At 45.3% G+C, this 24,362-nt stretch overlaps 1 protein-coding gene across 1 annotated transcript; it reads right to left on the reverse strand.

The window, feature by feature from the left end:
• Positions 1-4,340: 4,340 nt before the first annotated feature.
• On the reverse strand, positions 4,341-6,969 carry LOC129457425 (uncharacterized). Its single transcript, XM_055232484.1, has 5 exons — positions 6,742-6,969; positions 5,775-6,173; positions 5,435-5,527; positions 4,830-4,911; positions 4,341-4,727 (listed from the first exon to the last, which is right to left on the reverse strand). Exons 2-5 carry the CDS (start codon positions 5,837-5,839, stop codon positions 4,341-4,343), a joined length of 627 nt encoding a protein of 208 aa, XP_055088459.1. The 5' UTR covers positions 5,840-6,173; positions 6,742-6,969.
• Positions 6,970-24,362: the final 17,393 nt, after the last annotated feature.

Consider the following 24,362-nt stretch of genomic DNA (forward strand, 5'->3'; position numbering starts at 1 on the left):
TTTCGTACACGTCCCCCTCCACATGGACAAGCTCCTCCAGAAGAGGAGAGGCCTGCTCCATCACCTCCTCTGGGGACACTCCAGGACGAGCACCAGGGCTCCTGCAGAGGCAACACAATGAATCTCGCAGGACAGTTTTAGCGCGGCATAACGTGAAGAAAGCTTTCACCCTATTGACCAGTCCTGTCAGACATGGCCGGCGGGTGAAGCAGTAGCCGTCCTTCTCTGCAAAAATGTAAGACCCTCCGGTCTCAGACTCGATGAGGCCGTCCGTGATGGAGTTGACGATGGCGGAGGCCGCCCTGAGGCTTTCGTCGCTCAGATTCCTCTCCTCCGCTCCGCTCAGCTCCATGGCCTCGGCCAGCAGGATGTCCCTCACCTCTGCTGTGGCATCTTGGACGCTGAGGCTGGAGCTTTTTGCCAGTACCACTGACCTGCCTGAAGCAGAGTCAGGACTGAGGATGTTAGAGGCAGCACTGGTGGTTTTCAGAGCGTCTCCACAGCGGGGACACTCTACTTCATCAGAGAGTTCCTTCTGGCCAAAGCATCTACATGACATATATGTGCCCAGCGTCTCTCTGAGCTTCTTGCACCTGCTCCTGGGCTCTGCTTTCTCCTCTGTGCTCTGCTCCGTGGCCTCAGGGGTCAGTGGTGTGGATCTGAGCCCGGTGATGCTGGGGGCTCTCTGCTCTTCCTCTGTCTCTTCAGGAGCTATAATGACGTCCTGCTCCTCATCATGGTGCCTTTGTGAATTAGAGAGGCTTCTGCTCATCTTCTGCTCGAAGGACTGGAGCCTCGTGATCGTGGAGGGAGCCTCTTCTTGGGGTTCAGTTGGTGATGATGGATGGTTAGAGGGAACACAGCTCCCACAGCTCTGCTTCACTTTGTTCTTGATGGAGCGCAGCATGGTTCTGGCGTGACGGACCATAGATTTTATCTTTTCTTTTGCGGGTCTGTAGACGCTCTCCTTGGGGATCACCAGGCGCTCGTTCTTCACTCGGCTGCAGCTCAGGACGGAGTTGACGTGATCGGTCACCTCTCCAATCATGATTCCACAGAGAGGGTTGATGGACTTGTGAGAGGAGCCCAGCACCGAATGGAAACTCTCACTGAGGCTGGTGTGCACGGCTGTGCCGACTGCCTGCTCAGACAGCAGCAGGGGGCGCTCTTTTGTTTTCCATCCTAACACCATGCTCCTGAAGGCGTCCAGGATCACGCTGGCGAGGGTAGAAATCACTTCCAGGAACATTTCTGCCAGGGCCTCCCTGGACTCGCGCTGTGCCAGGTCTGCAGCTCGTTCGAAGAAGGAGATCAACAGGGGACGGATCTGTTCTGTTGAGATTTGGGGGACGACATCGTCGAGAGGAGAGTGGGCTGCTGCCTCTGGATCTGTCTCTCCTTCATGGTCCTGGGTAGTGGACACAGTCTGCTCCATCAGAGACACTTCGTCCTCTGTCGGGACATTGGAGATGGGGCTATTATTTTCCATTTATATAACTGCGGGAAAGTCGTTTCACAAACTTAATAATATATATATTTAATATAATAATAATTATAAGAACTTCTAATAATTTGTAAAAGTCTTGTGTGGACGTTTAAAGCTTGTCTCTGTGGGATACAAACTCAGAGCTGCTTTGAGTCACATGTTCTGTGTGACATCAAAGCTTTGACTTTGACTTTCAGTCACCATGTGTTGTATATGTTTGTGAAATGTGCTGTTTAAATAAAGTGGATTGGATTAACATTTGTACATTTATTGGGTCATTACATTCAAATCAAACATTATTGGACTTGTATAAGGTCGTACGTAACATCTCTGTCATGACCGAAAGGGTTTAGGCTGAAGTAAAGAAAAAAAATACTTATATTGCCTCACCCATTTTAATAATAACGCACAAGAATTCAAAGAAAAGCAGCGTCAGCTCCACAACATGTGACTAAATATGTAAACAAAAGAAAAACTACAAACCAGGACAGTCACTCCTGAGTCCTGTAATGTTCAAAAAGTCATGTTTTATACTGTACGTCTTTTTAAACACTTCTATTGTGCAGGAGCTTTTTAATTTATCATCTTAAAATGTCATTTTATCAGGAGATACACAGTTACACAGCCATATTTTTACATCTAAGAAAATGCATATGTCATATTTGTAACTTGAATAAGTAATAAAAACAGAAACAGTTAATTAACAAGTTTAAAAAGTAGTGAGATTTATTTTACATTTGGCCCTTTGACAGATGTGTTTGAAAATGTGTTTGACGCCCCTGATTTATGTCATTAAGTCCAGCTGTGATTTGACGGCTCAGTTTATTTGTAAAGACGTTTGTGTCGGTGCAGTCGTGTCGTTTGTGATTCTCGTTGGTTTAATAATAAGTGGAAATAGATTATTATTATTATATATCCCTGAGATAAAGTCTGTTGTTTTTGTTTAAATTGTTCATCAGTATAATATCCACAATTATTAATTAATCAGAAAAAAGTGACCGTCCGGATTTATATCTTTTCCAAATTCATTAGTTTTATAATCCAGAGTTTCATGTGTCTTTAAGTTCATTTACATTATAACAGTCTGATCTAATTCATCATCATCTATTTCTCTATATTTAAAAACTCATTTTCACTTAGAGACATTTATTTGTTATTAACCTTAAGTCCTTTTTTTCCCTGTTCATTTTTCTCTCCAGTGTAAAACAGCACAGTCTCCAAAATCAGGGTTATCAAGTAACTTTCCCTCTGTCCAACAGAAAAAGAAAAAAGGAAGTAAAAGGAGGAGGCGGGGTCTGGAGGGCTAAAGGGGAGGAGGAGGGGGCGGGGTCTGGAGGGCTAAAGGGGAGGAGGAGGCGGGGTCTGGAGGGCTAAAGGGGAGGAGGAGGGGGCGGGGTCTGGAGGGCTCAAGGGGAGGAGGGGGGGGCAGGGTCTGGAGGGCTAAAGGGGAGGAGGAGGCGGGGTCTGGAGGGCTAAAGGGGAGGAGGGGGCGGGGTCTGGAGGGCTAAAGTAGAAGTAGTAGTAAAATACACTGTCTTTAATGCTACACGGTGGAACATTCCAGAAAAACACCTCCATGGAGACGAGCAGGAAAAGCTCCACAGTGCATCTTTAAAGCCACTTGAACTGGAATAGACACGACTGTATAACCTTCTCTTAGACGTGTGTTGTGTCCGTGTCGTTTGTTTCCGTTAGCTCCAGAATTACCTCCAAAAAATAGTTTTGAGATAAAAAAAATTGTACATAAATGTTTAAAGACGCGGAACTGACGGAAAAACCTGAAAATGATGTTTTTATCTTTGTAACGAGGGTTTGAAAAATTAAACTAAGTCAAAAGGCAAATAAACAATGTGTCTTTATTTGTCCACTTTGTCCTGTCTCCAGCGTCCACTCCCCCTCATCACTCCCTATAAGTGGCCAGTGCAAGGTGTGGGAGCCCAGCGCTTCAATTTTTATCATTCCAAGGCACGTTCAATTATTGAGCGTGCCTTTGGAATGATGAAAACAAGATTCAGGGCCATCTTTTTTCATGCGCTGGAGGTCCACCACACTTTTGCACCACATGTAAGTGAAATGTTAAATGTTATGAAATATGTGATGATGAAAGACTAAATCATATTTTCTTGTCATAGGTCATCACTGCCTGTGCCGTCCTCCATAACATCTGCCTTGGGGCAGGAGACATCGTGGCCCTGGAGGACGAGCCACAGGAGAATGTAGTGGAGGACGAGGGGGACAATGAAGTGGAGGCCGTCGCTGGAGCACAGTGGACCAGCTGTCTGCTGAGGTCTCTGCCCTGGAGGAGGTGCTCATGGATCATAATTATATCTAGGTATTTACAGAATAGCAAGTTTCAAATTGTTATTGAAAGTGTTTCAGGGTGATTACCTGTAAACACTGACTGTAAATAGATGTGATGTAACATGACCAGTACTATCAATATTGTTTCAGATTTTTCGATAGTGACATGCCAGTCATCTATTGCCCCAGCCAGCCCTGCAAACCCAGCCCATGAACGATGCAGTGGACAGTGGAGCAGCACCCGGTGTGAGGGCCCCACGTACCAGCCAGAAGATGAAGACCTCAATCTCAGCACTGTCAATTTGGTCCAGGCAGAGAAGGTTGATTAGCACTGCCAAGGTCCCTGGAAGTGTGTCTTCATGATTAAAACCTGGCACTGGCTCACTCAGGTTTATTCATTTGCATTTTGACTGTTACTTTTGTACTTTAGTTATTACGTTAATAAATTCTAAATAGTACTTTATTTTACTTTTCCTTTGTTTAACACATGCCAATGTGTGTGAATGTAAATATTTGTCAAGAAAAACTCATAAAAGTTTCAAAACAAAACTCTTTAATTTTTTTCAATTAGTTTCTCTAATAAACCAAATAATCTCTCATATCGTTGCTTCCTCTCCTCCCTCTCCTCCTGATCCCTCTCATCCCGCTCCCTCTGCATACACAGGTCCTCCCTGTAGAGCTGCAGCATAGGATTCTCCCGCTTCCTCTTCCGTGGTTGTCTCCTCTGCTGCTGCTCCTCCTCCTCCTCCTCCTCCTCCAGCGGCTGCGTCTGCCAGGAAGTACTTGGCCCTGGTGTGTCCTCAGGGACAGAGGCGATGAGGACAGGGGGGTTGATTGAGGCCCTCTGCCCCAACACCTCATCCATGGGCACAAACCAGGGCCAAGTTTCAGCCGTGGCGTTCCCCGCCACACCTTCGCCGCTCTTTGGGTACTTGCAGTCCTTTGACAGAACAAATGTTAATACAGGACATGTGAAAACAACATTAACACAATGGTTTATAAGTACAAATGAAAACAGTACACATTCAGATCATGTACATACTTTATATTTCTTCTGGAGGTTCTCCCACTTTTTCTTGGCCTGAAGGGGGGTGACCTCCAGGCCCATCTTCTGCAGTATTGTCCTGAGTCATACAGAAAAACATTCTCAATTTACCCAATTATAATACAGCAGCTTATAATGCACTGACAATCAGAATGTTCTACTACACTGTTAGATTTCCTACAGTTATTGGAAACATTTGTTCTGTTACTATGCAGCACATTCTATCATTCCATTTATGTAATTCATTATGTGTTTAAGATATTTTTGAGTCTTCTTTGGTAAAGAAGGTAGTTTTGATGATGATCAAATGAACAATTCCCACATTTGTGTGAGCTATAGTCTACTGAAAAACAGGTACGTTTAGTTCTCCACTGTGACCTCAGATCATCTTCAGGGCCATCAGTGAGCCTCTTCTGTACTTCTGCTCACAGAAGCACAGGCTGTGGATAAGACGGGAATGAAAGAGAGAAATCCATCTTAAGTCATTACTATCCACATATGTACAAATGTAAACGTATTCAATTCGCAGTAAGAGCAACTTTTATGTATTTCTGGGGTCCTTGTTATATTATGTGTGTATATTGCAGTGTTTTTGCTCTTACTTCCACGCCGCCTGAGCAGAGTATTTGGCCCCACTGAACAGGTGCGAATTCTCCCCCTCAGACGGATAAACTCCTCCGTCTGCTCCTTGCTCCCTAAAGACAAAAGAATATTCTTAAATAAAAACAATATTAAACATTACGATTAATACACAAATATACAAGTGCAAACGATAATTCGTTCATTGTTACAGCTACACAGCGATAACTGTAAACTCTATTTTACTATTTTATGAGTGGCCTCATACAGATCTGAATTTAATTCTAACAGTTTCATGTTGCTCTGTTGAACCAGTTGAACCCACGTTAAACAGTACTTACATTTAAACGTGTACTTACGTACGTTCTCCATTTTTTTTCTTTCTTGTGTGTGCACGGATGCACGCTCCGGTTACGTCCGATCTCCATGGAAACGGTGCAAAGGGAAGGGCAGGTTTGTCGGCCGCATTCAGTCGGGTGGGTTGAAATGGGACAGCCCTTGTCGCGCCGGAAATTACGTCACTGCCCTTCGAACCGCCCTTCCAATGGTGATTCTAAGGCCAGGTGGGCGAATTGGGACACAGCCCCACACTCCACATCCAGACTAAGCAATGTAGGTCAAGTGCCTTGCCTAAGGACACAACAACAGTTTCCACTAGAGCCACCGCTGCCCCCTGTGGCCCCTGGTGTTCACTGCAGTCTCCCATCCCAGGACCAACCAGGACCAACCAGGACCGACCAGGACCAACCAGGACCGACTCATCTGAGAGAAAGAGACGAGATCAGGCTTTGACACGTCGGCCACGGTTACATGTCAGATCTGTTAAGAGGCGAGCCCACTTTCATACATTGTTTTATTTTGATTATTTTTTCCTCCTAAAGCAGCAATTTAAACATCCAAACATTGATTCAACAACTTATTTTGTTCAAAACATAAACGTTACATTTTGGAAAGATCTACTGAATGAAGTACAGTGAAGTACTGTGAGGTACTGTGAGGTACTGTGAAGTACTGTGAAGTACTGTGAAGTACTGTGAGGTACTGTAGTATGCAGTACTGTAGTATGCAGTATCTGGGATCATGTGCTTGATCATTACAGTAGCTCTTTAGCTCCCTCTTCTGGTCAGATCTATGTACTCCACCTCCTGCAGAAGTTTGTTTTTAAAGTTTTTAAAAATGGGACTGTGTTTACTGCCTCCTCTTGAGTATCAGTGCATTTATTTGTTCATTTAAATAAAAATAGACTGAATTGAAATGAGTTCTTGTTTTTACTTGTAAAATTGTCACTTTTATTATTTTGAGTTTGTAAAAAAGCAGGTGTCAGTCTCACCATAGGGACGTCATGGAGCCTCTCAAAGCGGGACATGGATCTGATGTGTTGGACACACTGCACCAGCAGCACCACCAGACACAGCGCCACCACCAGGCAGAAGAGAACCAGCACAGACACCAGACCAGGGCTGTGCTCCAGGCCCGACTGCCAGCTCTCTGCAGGAGGACACACGATAAAACATCAAACATGTGCTTTAAAGCTGCACTATGGAACTTACACGTTTATTTGTACAGCACAGGTCACACACAAAGTAACGCAAAGAGCTTTACAGAATAAGAGAGAGAATCACAATACAACAAATCTAAACCGAAATAGTCACAAATAATCATCATAAAATCAACATTAAAACAGAAGAGGCAGAATAAAAACCTCTCAGTCACAGAAAAACAGAGTCTGGATTTAAACCTTTGGTCTGAGTCACATCTTCAGGAAGATCAGGTTTTAACTGCACAAAACAAACACTGATTCAACATGTTTAGACCTGGTTTAGTCCTGGTTTAGTCCTGGTTTAGACCTGGTTTAGACCTGGTTTAGACCTGGTTTAGACCTGGTTTAGACCTGGTTTAGACCTGGTTTAGACCTGGTTTAGACCTGGTTTAGACCTGGTTTAGACCTGGTTTAGACCTGGTTTAGTCCTGGTTTAGACTATGACTGAGTTTAGCTGGAGAAAGTTGTTTTACGTCCACCCCCAGGTACCTCGCTGTCTCCCTCTCCGTCAACCACCTGACCGGCTTCCCCCTTATCCTCCACTACGGTCCACCGTTCAGTACCATTCTTCTCCCCTCCTTCATCAGGCAGAACCCTGTACTTTTGGTGGGGTTCGCCGCAAGTCCAGTCCTTTCAGTGAAGGCCTCCGGGATCAGCAGATTCCTCGCCATCCCTTCATAGCCGCTACTTACAAGCACCAGATCGTCGGCATAGGCCATGGAGGTGACGCTCTGGTCCTGCCCAAACTCCAGGCCTTCCCCGTACTTGTCCAGGGCATAAAGGAGGGGATCCAGCGACAGATTGAACAACAATGGTGAAAGAGGGTCCCCCTGCTTCACCCCCACCCTGATCTCTATAGGAGGAGAGGGGCGACCTGCCGACATCACCGTGGTACGTGACCCCGAGTACGCATCGGCGATGAGCCTCACAGTCATCGGGCTCACCCGCCTCCTCTTCAGTCTCCTTTATGAGGCCGTGAGGGACGGTGTCAAAGGCCTTCTCCAAGTCTATAAACACCACCGCCAAGTTTGCCTTATTCTTTTTACTGTTTTTAATCAGCCCGTCCAGAACTGTGATGTTTTCGGAGGCCCCCGGTCCCTCTATGAACCCCCTCTGTCTCGGGTGCACCGGGCAGGCCTCCGTCGGTCCTTAGTCACCAAATGTGAAAAGAGGTGTAGTAGCACTGAACTCAGAGTCAGGGGTCACCAGTTCTGGATGTCCGAACTATCCCCTCCCCCGGATTTCTTGATTAGGGTTGTCCGGCTATTCTTCACCACTCTTGGAACCACCCCGCTGGCTATCCACTGATTGAATGCTGACGTCTTCTTTGCGCCCATGGGGTCGATCAGAGTAAGATGGCACCTCCCCACGCCGTCCGGCCTGGACTGCTGCTCTGTTTCATCTTGCCCAGTGTGGCCTGGACCTATAAATTCACAGAAACCTTTTAGATACAAGCTGAAATAATCTTCACTACCACTGAGCCTAATGTAACGACTTGAATTACAATTCACTCCTCTGATTCAATCTCTAAATTGATGACATCACACCCACTATTAAATTAACATCTAACGCTAATTGACTAATACTCTAATCAGTAAACACTGTAGATTTTTAATCCATCCAATTTCCAAATTATAAGGTCCCCTTCGTATAACTTTCGATACATGTACTTCTCATACTCCTCTGAGTAACAGGTATTGATTACGAATGTAAACTGGATGATTCTCACTAAGCTTTAGTAGCTCTTTTACTAACCTTATACCATTACCAACTAAGTATGACCTATGAACAATTAGAACGTCGGCTTAAAATTATTATTAGGTTTTTAATATTTTATAAATCTTATCTTTACGGTTCTTAATAGTTCATCAATTTTCCTCCATGCACATAGATATTTTATATATAGTTTTTACACCAACTCACCTTAGTAAACCTAAATACTACTCCCGCTGCATACTTTCTCCAAATTAATCTCATCTTGGGTAATGACCGGCCCCTGAATTTTGCATCTACTCAGGAAAATATTCTATCCTGATGTACTCTCCCTAATTTATTTTATGCTACCATCTACGACGTCTACATGATAACTTCACCATCTATAATCAATTATTCTACCTTCTTACGTTTAGCCCTTCATCATTCATTGTCCGGTCTCCCTTTATCCTTAGCTACAACCAGGTTCTGATTTATTTTACATTCGTTTCTAATAATATAATGATCAATCAGTAGTACGTTCCCAATCACGTTCTGTAGTTACTATTATCAACATCTACATGAGTATTTTGCCAATTACAATTAATTTCCTGCCTTTTTCATCTTCATAGCTCTTAGCAGTACACTGTCTCAACTGTCCAATTAGTAGACACACAAACTGACCTCTTCGGTAGTCGCAGGATCCCTCAAGGGCAGGTCATCAGCTGTCCATTGGTGTCTGGTGCCCTCCTTAGTCGTTGGGATGGGCTCTCCTCTCACATTTTATCCTATTAATTGGCCACCTAGCACTCTCCTGGCCATGTGTGTCCTTTTGTAATGCAGTATGGCTCTTCTTAGTGTGCTGCTTATAGAGCCCTCAGCACCAGTGGAGTCGATTCTCCCTGGTCCATTCTGCTTTGATTGTCGGTGTTGTTTTAGGGCTGAACTCACTGGTCTAGCTGCCTTCTGGTTGTGGCCTTCTCCTCGCTCTCACTGGGTGTGAGCCAAAACTTGACCAATTTGCCTCTTCATGCCTTGACCGGCTCCCTCCACCTGTGGGCAAATCAAACATCATTAGTAGCTCTCATTGACCACTCTCTTCTCACTGATTATTACTTCATTGCATTACTTCCTTTTGATGTACGGAGGTCGGAGGAGGTAGCCCCTAATTGTAGCCTGTTGTGGCTAGCCCGTTAGCTTCGACGCACTAGCCGTCTCTGTGCCAATTAGATAATCTTGTCAAATGTGCATTATTAACTTATCCGATTCACATTAATGCATAATCAATCCGAGACAGTTAGGTAGGATGCGGTAGTGTATCAACCTTTTCTAACTTCTCTTATTTCCTAATGTTCCGGACTAGGCCTCAGCCTGACCTCGTGTGTGCTGAGGCTAGTGGCTCTCAACTCTAACGCACTTTGACTGTTAGGGATTGAGTAATCCGTGGTCAAACTTGACATCGAACATACGCTTCTGATTTTCCTACTAATTCCACTGTGATTCCTAACACAATCTGCTAATCAAGAAGAAAATGACCTTTTTCTGTAGACAGAACGTTTGCGCTCCGTACTGCGTCAAACTGGTCTGGGCTCCTCTGGGTCATTGGCTGCTGTGTTTGCATGACTTGTGCCTGCTTAACCCATAGGCGAAACTAACCATAGTTCCCCGTATTTTCTTAATTTAAGACACTAGTTAGACATTGTTTTATTCAATCAGTGACATGTATTATGAGTTTGACCCAGAACTGGCTTCTTTTTGTACTTCACATCTTTAGGTACGTATAGTTGTGTACACCGTATTATTAAATGTAGTGCGTAACCACTATACTTTTACACGATGTTGACCGCCGTGAGTATGCGGTTTAGTTGAAATATATAACTGAACTTTAGCGCTTCTGAGCGGTGAGAATGTTTGAGCCCCTCCCGGTCTGAATTCCATAATTCGGAGCAAATGCGCGTTCCCGTATTCTCAGCGACGTGTAAAACGAGTTTTAACTTTGAGGCTGGTACTTATACGTGCCTCACATCTTCAGGTAAGTATTACTCTAGTTTTTAAGTGATGTATTGTGAGATATTACTACACTTTAAAGTGACGCTTTGACCTCTGCCGGCGTGCTATGTGGTCGTAGTGAATGCCCGAGTTTGGACGCCTCTGAGCGGAGAGAGTGTTGTAGCCCCGCCCGGTCTGAGCTCCATGAATCGGAGCAAATGCGCGTTCTCGTATGAATTGTGACACGTACAATAAGTTGGACTTGAAACTGGTGCTTGCATGTGTCTCACATCTTCAGACAACCTTGTCTAGTTAAAATGATGTATTTTAGTTAAATTTGCTATGTTTCTAGTGTCGTTCTGACTTCTGTCTGGCGCGGAGCGGTCGGAGCGGGTGCCCGAGTTTAGACGCTTCTGAGCGGTGAGAGCGGTTGAGCCCCGCCCGGTCTGAGCTCCAGGCTCCGGAGCAAATGCGCGTTCCCGTGACTTGACTGCTACAAAATTGACTTTCTGTGTGCAACCACCCTCACAGCCCCACACATGGAAGTAATTCAACTATATTTCATCAACTTATGATACGATCTACATTGGCGGTGCCTTGTACGCTGCCCCCAAGTAACTTTAGGTTTTTCGCGTCTTGTGCTTCCCTCCTGAATGCGATTTCCGGCGCCCGGATTGACTCCGTTTAGTTTAGCCTTATACAGTGTCCATTCTAATATAGTTGTAGATTCTACCCTTGCACCATCCTGGTTTTCTGTCCCAACTTTCATAAGTCTGACCCTATTAGGACATCCACAGTAACTGGTGAATGCATCAGTAGGTAATGACATTACAAGAAGATCTCAGCAACAATAATTAAATTTATGTGTAATTGAACACAAATCATCATTATAACACATCACCAAAAACAATTAGTACTAAACATTAATTATTAACAACTATTTACAATACTGAAACATAACAATGAATAAGATATTAACGTTCACAAATGATTATAACAAACTGGAACAACAATTACTATAAAAATGAATTAAACAACATTCACTATTTATATCAACAATTTAACTATTTACATACTTTAATCTCTTGCCTCAACATACACTTATTCACAAGCTAAACACTCGCCACCAACTTCTTATAGGCCCTACACAATTTTATCGTTCCCCCTAGGGCCACCTTAACGAACGACCTACTGTTTAGCTTGATCCCTTCTCTGGACAGGCCGATATCCTCCAGGATGGCTTCGTTCGGCCTGTACCATTTCCCCCGCGCTCCCATGGGGAACCCTCTCACCGTGACCTTGCTAACTTTCAGCCACTCCCTCACGGCGTCCACATAAGGCCGATACTTTCTCGCCTTCCTGGCCGCTGCCTCACTTAATGTATCATTATTCTGCTCAAAGCAGACGGCCACGTCGACAAGATGGGCCACCTCCCCCTTCACCATAATCAGGTCCGGTACCCCTGTTGCTCCACCCGCTGTGAGCCGGTGCTCCCGCCATACTCTCCAACCCTTCCCCTCCGCCAAGGTTACCAACCTCAGACACACATTATTGTGTGTCCGCATCCGGTTCTCTCTCATCTCAGGACAATTTCCTATGACATGGGCCATTGTCCCGGGCACGTAACCACACAATCCACACGGTGTGGCCTCGGCTGACTCTCCGTATCCCTTTTTTGTTACCAGGGTATTTGTCCTGAGCTGCAGGGCTGTTATGAACTCTGGCTCGCTCAGTCCTGAGCCTCTGGGGTCGCTGCACCAAAAGTTGGAGGTCTTATCTCTCCTAAACACTCTCACCCCCTTCCCATGGCTCAGCTGACCCGCCCACTTCACAAACTCCCGGTCCTTAAGTGCCCTCGCCGTCAGCGAGCCGTGGTCCATTTCATCCACGTTCTCTGGCGGTTCCCTGCCCGTCACCACTCGGTACAGCCGCTTCACCTGGGGGAGGGGGGGGCATTAAATTAGTACATAGATTCATTCTAAGTTACCGTCTCCACTCACACACCTTCTGGACTCAGCATTTCAGTGGAACCATTATCCCACGCCCTCCTACTCTCATTAACACGTTATACTTTACTGCATTCTCAACCAGCTTAGACACAGTCTGGTTCTTACCTGCTGCTCCAGTCCCGTCATCCGGGCCACCTCGTTGGTTAGGGCATCCGGAGAGGCCAACATTTTTAATAGCCTCCTCAGTCTGGTTGCGGGGATCTGTGTCTCCAACTTTGGCAGACCCAGGCCTCCGTCCGCAAAGCTGGAGTACAGTAAACCATCTGTGGTGTAGGGCTCCAAATGGAGCCACCCTTTCACGGCCCTCCTCACCCTGACATCCACCTCTTTGAGGTCGCAGGCCTTGGATCCCGAATAGTCCATAGCGTACTGCACCCTCGGTATTAAATAAGTTCTGGTCATCTGCAGCCGCTGTGTGGGTTTCAGGTGCGCCCGGGTCACCCGCTCTATCATTTCGTCCAGGACTGGCAAGACCCTTGTTGGACACACCCCTGTCCAAGGACTTATGTCCACACCCAAGTACCTTGTCGTCTCCCTCTCCGTCAACCACCTTATCGGCTTCCCCCCTATCCTCCACTGCGGTCCACCGTTCAGTACCATCCTTCTTCCCTCTTTCGTTAGACAGACCCCTGTGCACTTGGTGGGGTTCGCCGCCAGTCCAGTTCTTTGTGAAGGCTTCCAAGATGAGTAGATTCCTCACCATCCCCTCATAGCTGCCACTCACCAGCACCAGGTCATCCGCGTAGGCCATTGAGGTGACGTGCTGGTCCTGCCCAAACTCCAGGCCTTCCCCGTACCTATCCAGGGCATAAAGGAGGGGATCCAGTGACAGGTTGAATAACAAAGGTGAAAGGGGGTCCCCCTGCTTCACCCCCACCCTGATCTCTATGGGAGGTGAGGGGCAACCCGCCGACGTCACCGTAGTGCGTGCACCGGAATACGCACTAGTGATGAGCCTCACGGTCCTCGGGCTCACCTGCCTCCTCATCAATGTCTCCTTTATTAGGCCATGGGGGACGGTATCGAAGGCCTTTTCTAAATCCACAAATACCACAGCCAAGTTCGCCTTATTCTTTTTGCTGTTTCTTATCAGCCCATCCAGAACGGTGATATTTTCGGAGGCCCCCGGTCCCTCTATGAACCCCCTCTGTCTGGGGTGCACCGGGCAGGCCTCCATTAATCTTTTTGCCACCAAGTGGGAGAATAGGCGCAGCAGTACTGAACTCAATGTCAGGGGGCGCCAGTTTCTGATGTCCGAGCCATCCCCTCCCCCTGACTTCTTGATCAGAGTGGTCCGGCTCTTCTTCACCACCCGGGGCACCACCCCGCTGGCCAACCACTGGTTGAACATGGCCGCCATCGTCGTCCCCATGGGGTCCACCAGAGTGAGATGACACCGCCGTATGCCGTCCGGCCCGGGACTGCTTCTCTTGTTCATTTTGCCCAGTGTGGCCTGGACCTGTAAATTCAAAAGAAACCTTTAGTTACAAGCTGAATTAATCTTTACTACAACTGAGCCCAATGCAATGACTAGAACTACATTTCACTCCTCTGATTCTATCTCCAAAATTGATGACATCACACCCACAGTTAAGTTAACATGTATCATTAATAGATTAATACTCTTATCAGTATAAACTCTATATGATTTCAATTCATCCTATCTCCAAAATGTTATGGTCCTCTTTGTACAACTTTCTATACACGTACTTCACATACTCCTCTGAGTAACATGTATTGATATTATGAACGTAAACTGGATGAGTCTCACGAAGCTTTAGTAGCTCTTTTACTAACCCTGCACCATTACCAATAAAGTACGACCTATGAACAATTATAACGTCGGCTCAAAATTATTATTAGGTTTCTATTACTCATTAATCTTATCTATACGATTCTTAATAAACTTCTTCAACTATCCTCAGCGTACATAGATAACTTAACTATAGATTTTCAGCAACTCATCATAATTAACCTTATAACTGCTCTTACAACATCATTTTTCCAACTAATTACAGCCGGGGTAACAAACCAGTCTCTGGTTCTTGCATTTATTCAAGAATAAATGTCAATTCTGATGAACTCTCCCAAATAAAACTTATATTTCCATTAACAGGGTCTACATGTGAATCTTACCAAACATAATCATTGATTCTACTCTCTTACTTCGTATCGTTTAATCATTCACCGTCCTAATTAACCATTAATTAAACTCTCAAACTTACCTCCTCGGCAGTCACCGGGATCCTCAGGGGTGCGTTATCTGCCAGTGGCAAGTGTCCGAACCCTCCCAGCGATGTCACGGCGATGCTCCTCCCCCATATCCCCTTGTAGTGGGCCGTCACCTCGCTGATGGGAATGGTGCACCCCTCTGACTCTCCCTCCAGGACCATCTCAGCCGCTCTCTTCCTGTCCTTCCCCCAAAATATCTGTAGGCGGCGGTAGCCGGCCCTCCTCCCTCCCTGGCGGTGAGAGCGGCTCGTCGGCTTCCAACCCCTTAGCCCCATCCTCCTCCGTATCCTCTTGACGAAGGCCAAGGCTTCAATGTTCACTTCCTTCGCCGTCAGTATCCTCCCCTGGCCGCTCCTCTCCATAAACAAACCCGGGCCATCGTGAGGCTCCTCCAACGGCTCAGGCTCCTCTTCAAAGATTCGCCCCAGCTCCCTCCTCATCGTCTCCTCCCTAGCCTCTGCCGCCCTGCTGCGTTCTCCTCCCAAGTGGCCCGGCTCCTGCCTTATTCCCTCCATATACTCCTCCAGGTGGGCCCTCAGCCGGTGCTGCGACAGTCCCCTCTGGCTCCTGAACGTCTTGGTGCAATGGCTGCACCTCTTTTCGCCTCCCCTAGGCGATGGGCCCCGCTTCGCCCAGCACACAGCCACATGGCCTGCCAAGTTGGTCACCTTTGCACACGACGTCCCGCACCTTTTACACAGCAGCAGCACCCTCCTGGCCATGTGCGTCTTGCGAAAGTGGAGCAAGGCCTTATTTAGGGTGCCCAAATTTCTTCCGCACAGGACGCACGGGGTAGGCGTCCACGGACTCCTCAGTCATAAATATTCTGTGTGACGACACAATCCTGATCTCAAAAAGTTTGGATTTGGACTAAATGTACAACTTTATAGACAAATAATACATATGTTTGTGTAAGTAATTATCATCTTTGTTTGCTCATTGTCTCCTGCAGGTGTCCACATGTCCTCTCTGAGTCCTGGTCTCACTCTGAAACAGGAAATCCCAGAGACTCCACAGATTAAAGAGGAGCCAGAAGAACAGCACGACAAACAGGAGGAAGAGGAGCTGCAAGTGTGAGTCCCATCACTTTCAACACAATTTATTATAAAATATGATCAGATTAGAAATGCATCTGAATTCAGGGACATTTAAGAACAGCCAGAAGTATAAAGTGCTAATTGAATCGCATGAACAGGGTTAGCAGGTTTTATACATAAGAATACTTTATGCAGACACAGACACTGACGTCTCCTCAGAGGACAATTGTTCCAAACTGTTTTTGATTCATGTAGATTTTATTTTCTTCAGGTCTGTCCCTGAGTCCAATGATGGCTGTGTGAAGACAGAAGAGTCCTCACTGCTTCAACGAAAAGAACGTGATCACAGAGAGGACGCCAACTCAGAGACACATGTCCACAGAGAGGACACACAGGGAGAGGACATCAGCTCACAGACACATGTCCACCCTGAGACTGAGGGAGACACGGAGCACTCTTCTGACACTGACAGTGATGAAGACTGGAGTGCTCCAATCAGCTCTTCAGCTGCACAGATGGAGACAGAGGCAGATGGAGACAACTACAACCAAGTCCAGAGCAGAGACAAAAGCACCACTGCACCAAACTCAAGTCTATACCCCAAACACAAGTCTGCACCAGAGACCAGAGCCACTGTGGACAATGGGGACGTGTCAGGACCAGCCGAACGAGCTGCAGGGAAGAAACACCAGTGCTCAGTTTGTAAAAAGAAATTTGGCTTAAAAAGCATTTTAATAAGACACTTGAGAATTCACACAGGAGACAAACCTTACAGCTGTTCTGTCTGTGATAAATCATTTTCTCTAAAGGGTAATCTCACAACACACATGAAAACACACACAGGAGACAAACCTTAGGAAATTTGGGAATATGAAAGAAAGTTGATTTAAAGTTAAAGTTAAAGAAGGTACCATTTAGAGTTAAAATCAGATTGTATTGTGTTAATAAATAGTGTTTTTATTATCATTGTGGTATCAGAATCAGTATTGAGTTGAGTCTATTCCTTAATATCAAAATGGAGTTTGAAAGTTTTAATATCATGACTTTAAATTCTCACCAGAACAATTGGCATCACACAGCCCTGTCTCAGGTTCAAGAGAATCACCAACTGCACAGACAGAAAAAGACACAACATTATTATTATAAATGAAACAGTAATACCTGTGTTTTCTTGTCACATGGTGTTACACAGGGGTGGGCCACACTCACAAAAATCATATCTCCAGAGTTAATTGCAGTATCTCAAGAACAGACGGTAATTTAACAAAGCATCAGGTAAGTTTCAAATGTCGAGGTTCAAGTATCACACAAAACATGAATGGGCCATAAGTAACTTTAAAAAAATAGTTATTTTCTAGCAGCGTACTTTTACTTGAATAATAGTTGTATTGAAGTAACAGTACTCGAGTAAATGTTGTGGTTACTCTTCCCATTGTGAGTAAGTGGGAAAATTATAAAACAGAAGTTATGTCCTGACAGTTACTCTTTAAGTTACTCTTACTTGAGTAGTACTTTCCTCAAATACTTTTTCTCTCTTACCTCAGTAATTTCTTGAAACACTACAGGATCAGGACAGAGCTCCAGGAGTGACCTATGCTCCAATCAGGACAGAGCTCCAGGAGTGACCTATGCTCCAATCAGGACAGAGCTCCAGGAGTGACCTATGCTCCAATCAGGACAGAGCTCCAGGAGTGACCTATGCTCCAATCAGGACAGAGCTCCAGGAGTGACCTATGCTCCAATCAGGACAGAGCTCCAGGAGTGACACCAGCTCAGGGCCCAGAGAAGAGATGAGGTCAAGACCAAACCTCCAGGGCCCACGAGCCACAGCCAACCACAGCTCCCGGTGCAGAGGGCTCCTCAGAGGAAACACTGGCAAATCTAAAATTATTAAAAGAAATAAAATAAGTCAAAGCTAAACAAGTAAATAAAACATAAGTAAAACATGGATATCAACTGTTGAGAAAGCAGAGGAAAATAACTGGGACATGGACACGTAATGGCAATGTGTGGATAAGAGACAACGATGGAGCATCAAGGATGATCAGGGACTTGAAAGAACTTGAGAAGTATAAAAACGGACATTGAAAGAGGAAGATAACGGCCGAGAAGGACTGTCAACATGGACCAAAGGAGAAGTAAGGTTGGATACACACAGTTGTGGACGTAAAACACATTAAATAGTTATATGGACATTAATATTGACACAAATGAGGAAGATAAAATCTATGATATTGAATCTGATGTCGCACATAAGTTATTAACACCTGGAGAAAGTCATTATTTTACAGTTCAGCAGTTTAACACCAGAACAGACAAGGTCTCAGATAAAGCACTTTCCATCATTCACCTCAATAGTCAAAGTTTGAAAAATAAGTTGGATAAAATTAAAGAGCTGTTCAATCATTTTAAACACGCCTTCAAAGTAATTGCTATCACTGAAAGTTGGTTAAAGGACACACATATTGATAAAGTACAGATTGATGGTTATAACATGTTCTATATAAACAGGGTTAATAAAAAAGGAGGAGGTGTTGCCCTCTATGTGGATGTAAATCTAAAATGTAAACTGGTTGAACAAAAAACGATAACTGGGAGTGACTTGATGGAATTGATTACCATAGAAATCATTAATGATAATGGGAAAAACGTATTAATTAGTTGTGTGTATAGACCGCCTGGGGCTGGTGTTGACTTATTTACAGATCAGATCCTTGAAATGTTTGAGGACGTTAACAAATCAGTTATTTTGTGTGGTGACTTTAACATAGACCTGGGAAATCAAGCAGCAGCAAATATCTTTCGGAATTATATGGAAACAGTTGGTCTATGCCCGATGATAACTAAACCAACTCGTATTACTGGTCATAGTGTGACTATCATAGACAATATATATACAAATATACATGGTGATATTATCAGTGGTATCTTTATGGCAGATGTGAGCGATCACCTTCCTGTATTTATTATCTGTGAAAAATTGTGTTTTGATGAGCTTGCGCAGGATGTAACAGCAATGCTAATAAGAGATAAATCTAGTAAGGCTCTGGAGGCCTTCAGAGAAGACCTTGAAAAACAAAATTGGAATCATGTATATACAAATAATCTAAACAGTGCTTATAATGCTTTCATGACAACGTTTCTCAATTTATATGACAAAAACTGCAAAATTACAAAAATATGTGCACACGATAAGAAAAATACTCTTAATCCATGGATGACAAACGGATTGAAAAACGCATGTAGGAAGAAAAATTGTCTTTACAGAAGATTTCTCAAATTGAGAACAAAAGATTCAGAAGTTAGGTATAAAAAATATAAAAACAAGCTTGTATCAATTATGAGAAGACAAAAAAAAGATTACTACACCAAATTATTGGATGAGAACAAAAACAATATAAAAAATACATGGGGTATAATAAACACGGTCTTGCAAAAAGGTAAGGTAACTTCAAATATTCCAAACTATTTTACAAAAAATAATGTAGATATTTTTGGGAAAGAAGAAATTGTTAACGAATTTAATCATTACTTTTCTAACATTGGCCCAAATTTATCAAACAATATCCCAAAAGAAAGCAACAATGATGGAGCAATAGCTGATAATGTAAACAGTATATTTTTGGAGAGTGTGCAGGCAAATGAAGTCTTGACAATTGTTCAAAATTGTCCAAATAAAAAATCTAATGATTACACTGATATTAATATGTTATTGATCAAGAAAGTGATAAACGTTGTTATTGAGCCTTTCACATATATATGTAATCTTTCATTCAGCACAGGAATATTTCCAGATCACATGAAAGTGGCCAGAGTCATTCCACTTTTTAAAAAAGGAAATAAAAATGATTTCTCAAATTATAGACCTGTATCACTGCTTTCGCAGTTCTCAAAAATTTTAGAGAAACTATTTGTTAGCAGATTAAATAAATTTATTGGAAAATACAAAATTTTAAGTCAGAACCAACATGGATTTCGTTCCAATCATTCAACCGCCACAGCATTAATGGACCTGGCTGAAGAAATCACTAATGCCATGGACAAGAAACAATATTTAGTTAGTATCTTTGTCGATCTTCAAAAAGCATTTGATACTCTAGATCATGAAATATTATTACAGAAGTTATACAAGTATGGTATACGAGGTGTACCACACAAATGGGTCACAAGTTACTTAACGAACCGTTATCAATTTGTGGAAATTAACAACATAAAATCAGAACATCGTCAAGTAGCGTGTGGGGTACCCCAAGGTTCGGTCTTGGGGCCAGTACTTTTTCTCCTTTATGTGAATGATATTATGTCTGTATCAAAATTACTAAATTGCATCTTGTTTGCTGATGATACCACATTATTTTACTCAGGAAAAAACATAAATGAGGTTATAAAAAATGTAGAAGATGAGTTTCAAAAAATATTAAAATGGTTCAATGCTAACAAGCTATCTATAAACATTAGCAAAACTAAATTTATGGTCTTTAGTTGTAAGAAGAAAGATTTAGAGGTAAGATTATTCACACAAGGATTAGAGATAGAAAGAACAAGTACATTTCGTTTTTTAGGAGTTATGATTGATGAGCAGCTGACGTGGAAGTCCCACATAGAGCAAGTAAGATCAAAAGTATCACAAACCATAGCCGTATTACACAAGGTGAAAGAGTCTCTCAACAGAGATGCATTGTTCTTATTGTATAACACATTGATCGTTCCATATTTGGCATATTGCATTGACGTGTGGGGAAGTGCTTGTAAAACCTACATTGAACCAGTTTTTCTGTTGCAGAAGCGTGCTATTAGAGTTATCAATGGAAGTGGATATAGAGAACATACAAATCCAATTTTTATTCAGTTAGAAACGTTGAAATTTAACGAATTGGTGGAATATGGCATTCTTAAAACCATGTACAAAGCTCATCAAAAAGTGTTACCAGAGAAGTTGCAAAATAGATTTCGAAAGAGAGAAAATAGATATCAATTAAGAGGAACTGATGTATTTTCTAAACCAGTGTTCAGAACAAAACCAAAGGAAAGATGTATTTCAATCAAGGGAGTCAGTCTTTGGAACAGCCTAGAAAGTAATATTAAAGAATCCAAATCCATTTATATGTTTAAGAAAAGTTTGAAATTATCATTATTAAGAAGATATATAACTGATATGTGACAGGATGATTTTGTGTTTTTTTTTGTTTGTTTTTTGTTGTTGTTTTTTTTTTTTTTTTTTGGTAAATTAGCTGTACATTTATGTTTGACTTTGTATAATGTAGTGAATAAGAGTCAGAGTTGATGAGGGGCAGATATTATAAGCTTTTGCTTCCTTCTGTGCCCTTTCATTCACTTAACAAAAATTGTACAAAAGCCGTAATACTGTATGCAGTTATGCGGATTGTTTTGTTTTAATGAATGAAATAAAATATTAAATTGAAATTGAAATTGAAATATCAACATAAACACACTAGCCAGCCTAAATAAGCCTAAATAAATAGAGAAATAAACTAAAGTGATAAATACTAGTCAAAAGCTCTGCTAAAAAGATGGGTCTTGAGCCTGCTTTTAAAAACCTGAATGTTCTCTGCGGCCCTCCTCTGGCAGACTGTTCCATAGACGGGGGCCATAAAACTGGAAAGAGGCCTCTCCATGAGTGTGTGTCCTGACTTTGGGGATGACTACATGAACAGACAAAGATCAAGGCCAGTTACGTCGCCCGGACTGGCGTTACCGGGGCCCCACCCTGGAGCCAGGCCTGGGGTGGGTGCACGCCAGCGAGCGCCTGGTGGCCGGGCCTTTCCCCACGGGGCCCGGTCGGGCCCAGCCCGAAGGAACGACGTGGGGCCGTCCTCCCGTGGACCCACCACCTGCGGGAGGAGCCATGAGGGGCGGGTGCAAAGAGATCCGGGCAGCAGTCGAAGGCGGGGACCTCGACGACCGGATCTCCGGACATGGAGACTAGCTCTGGGGACATGGAATGTCACCTCGCTGAGGGGGAAGGAGCCTGAGCTTGTGCGGGAGGTTGAGCGTTACCGACTAGATATAGTCGGCCTCACCTCCACGCACAGCTTGGGCTCTGGAACCCAACTTCTTGAGAGGGGTTGGACTCTCCATTTCTCTGGCGTTGCCCGCGGGGAGCGGCGGCGAGCTGGTGTGGGCTTGCTCATTGCCCCACAGCTCAGCCGCTGCGTGTTGGGGTTCACTCCGGTGAACGAGAGGGTCGCGTCCCTGCGCCTTCGGGTCGGGGACAGGTCTCTCACTGTTGTGTCGGCCTACGGGCCAAACAGCAGTGCAGAGTACCCGGCCTTCTTGGAGTCCCTGGCAGGGGTACTAGACAGTGCACCAACCGGGGACTCCGTTGTTCTCCTGGGGGACTTCAACGCCCATGTGGGTAATGACAGTGACACTTGGAGGGGCGTGATTGGGAGGAACGGCCTCCCCGATCTGAACCCGAGCGGTGTTTTGTTATTGGACTTCTGTGCTAGTCACAGCTTTTCCATAACAAACACCATGTTCGAGCACAAGGGTGTCCATCGGTGCACGTGGCACCAGGACACTCTAGGTCGGAGGTCGATGATCGACTTTGTTGTCGTGTCATCTGACCACCGACTGCGTGTCTTGGACACTCGGGTGAAGAGAGGGGCTGAGCTGTAGAGCACCACCTGGTGGTGAGTTGGATCCGCTGGCGGAGGAGGAAGCCGGACAGACCTGGCAGACCCAAGCGCATTGTGAGGGTCTGCTGGGAACGTCTGGCGGAGCCCTCTGTCAGGGGGGTCTTCAACTCACACCTCCGGGAGAGCTTCTCCCTGATCCCGGGGGAGGTTGGAGACATGGACTCCGAGTGGGCCATGTTCTTCACCTCTATTGTCGATGCGGCTGCTCGTAGCTGTGGTCGTAAGGTCTGTGGTGCTTGTCGCGGCGGCAATCCCCGAACCCGGTGGTGGACACCGGAAGTAAGGGATGCCGTCAAGCTGAAGAAGGAGTCTTATCGAGCCTTGTTGGCTCGTGGGACTCCTGAGGCAGCTGATGAGTACAGGCGGGCCAAGCGTGCCGCGGCTCGGGCAGTCACAGAGGCAAAAACTCGGGGTTGGGAGGAGTTCGGGGAGGCCATGGAGGAGGACTATCGGACGGCCTCAAAGAGATTCTGGCAAACCGTCCGACGCCTCAGGAGGGGAAAGCAGTGCTTCACCAACACTGTTTACAGTGCGGGTGGAGAGCTGCTGACTTCGACTGGGGATGTTGTCGGGCGGTGGAAGGAATACTTTGAGGATCTCCTCAATCCCACTGTCACGTCTTCCGAGGAGGAAGCAGAAACTGGGGACCCAGAGGCGGACTCGTCCATCACCCTGGCTGAAGTCACTGAGGTGGTTGGCAAGCTCCTCGGTGGCAAGGCTCCGGGGGTGGACGAGATCCGTCCCGAGTACCTCAAGTCTCTGGATGTTGTGGGACTGTCTTGGCTGACACGTCTCTGCAACATCGCGTGGCGGTCGGGGACAGTACCTGTGGAATGGCAGACCGGGGTGGTGGTCCCTCTGTATAAGAAGGGGGACCGGAGGGTGTGTTCCAATTACAGGGGAATCACACTCCTCAGCCTTCCCGGTAAGGTCTATTCCAGGGTACTGGAGAGGAGAATCCGACCGATAGTCGAACCTCGGATTCAGGAGGAGCAGTGTGGTTTTCGTCCTGGTCGTGGAACACTGGACCAGCTCTATACTCTTCATCGGGTCCTCGAGGGTTCATGGGAGTATGCCCAACCAGTCCACATGTGTTTTGTGGATTTGGAGAAGGCATTCGACCGTGTCCCTCGTGGTGTCCTTTGGGGGGTGCTCTGGGAGTATGGGGTCCGGGGCTCTTTGCTAAGGGCTGTCCGGTCCCTGTATGACCGGAGCAGGAGCTGTGTTCATTGCCGGCAGTAAGTCAGACCTGTTCCCGGTGCATGTTGGACTCCGCCAGGGCTGCCCTTTGTCACCGGTTCTGTTCATTATATTTATGGACAGAATTTCTAGGCGCAGCCAGGGGCCGGAGGGGGTCTGGTTTGGGAACCACAGGATTTCATCTCTGCTGTTTGCAGATGATGTTGTCCTGATGGCTTCTTCGAGCCAGGACCTGCAGCACTGGGGCGGTTTGCAGCGAGTGTGAAGCGGCTGGGATGAGAATCAGCTCCTCCAAATCCGAGGCCATGGTTCTCGACCGGAAAAAGGTGGTTTGCTCTCTCCGGGTGGGTGGTGAGTCTCTGCCCCAAGTGGAGGAGTTCAAGTATCTCGGGGTCTTGTTCACGAGTGAGGGAAGGATGGAGCGGGAGATTGACAGGCGGATCGGTGCAGCGTCTGCAGTGATGCGGTCGCTGTATCGGTCCGTTGTGGTAAAGAAGGAGCTGAGCCGGAAGGCGAAGCTCTCGATTTACCGGTCAATCTACGTTCCTACCCTCACCTATGGTCATGAGCTTTGGGTAATGACCGAAAGGACA

Source organism: Periophthalmus magnuspinnatus, unplaced genomic scaffold (genome assembly GCF_009829125.3).
Source record: "Periophthalmus magnuspinnatus isolate fPerMag1 unplaced genomic scaffold, fPerMag1.2.pri scaffold_48_arrow_ctg1, whole genome shotgun sequence".
Classification (NCBI taxonomy): domain Eukaryota; kingdom Metazoa; phylum Chordata; class Actinopteri; order Gobiiformes; family Gobiidae; genus Periophthalmus; species Periophthalmus magnuspinnatus.

Excerpts from the sequence above, each read along its gene's own strand:
- LOC129457425 (XM_055232484.1), bottom strand. The coding sequence starts at position 5,839 with ATGGAGATCGGACGTAACCGGAGCGTGCATCCGTGCACACACAAGAAA. Across the intron at positions 5,528-5,774 it reads AAAGAAAAAAAATGGAGAAC|GGAGCAAGGAGCAGACGGAG; the intron begins GTACGTAAGTAC and ends TTTTGTCTTTAG. Across the intron at positions 4,728-4,829 it reads ACCTCCAGAAGAAATATAAA|GACTGCAAGTACCCAAAGAG; the intron begins GTATGTACATGA and ends GTTCTGTCAAAG.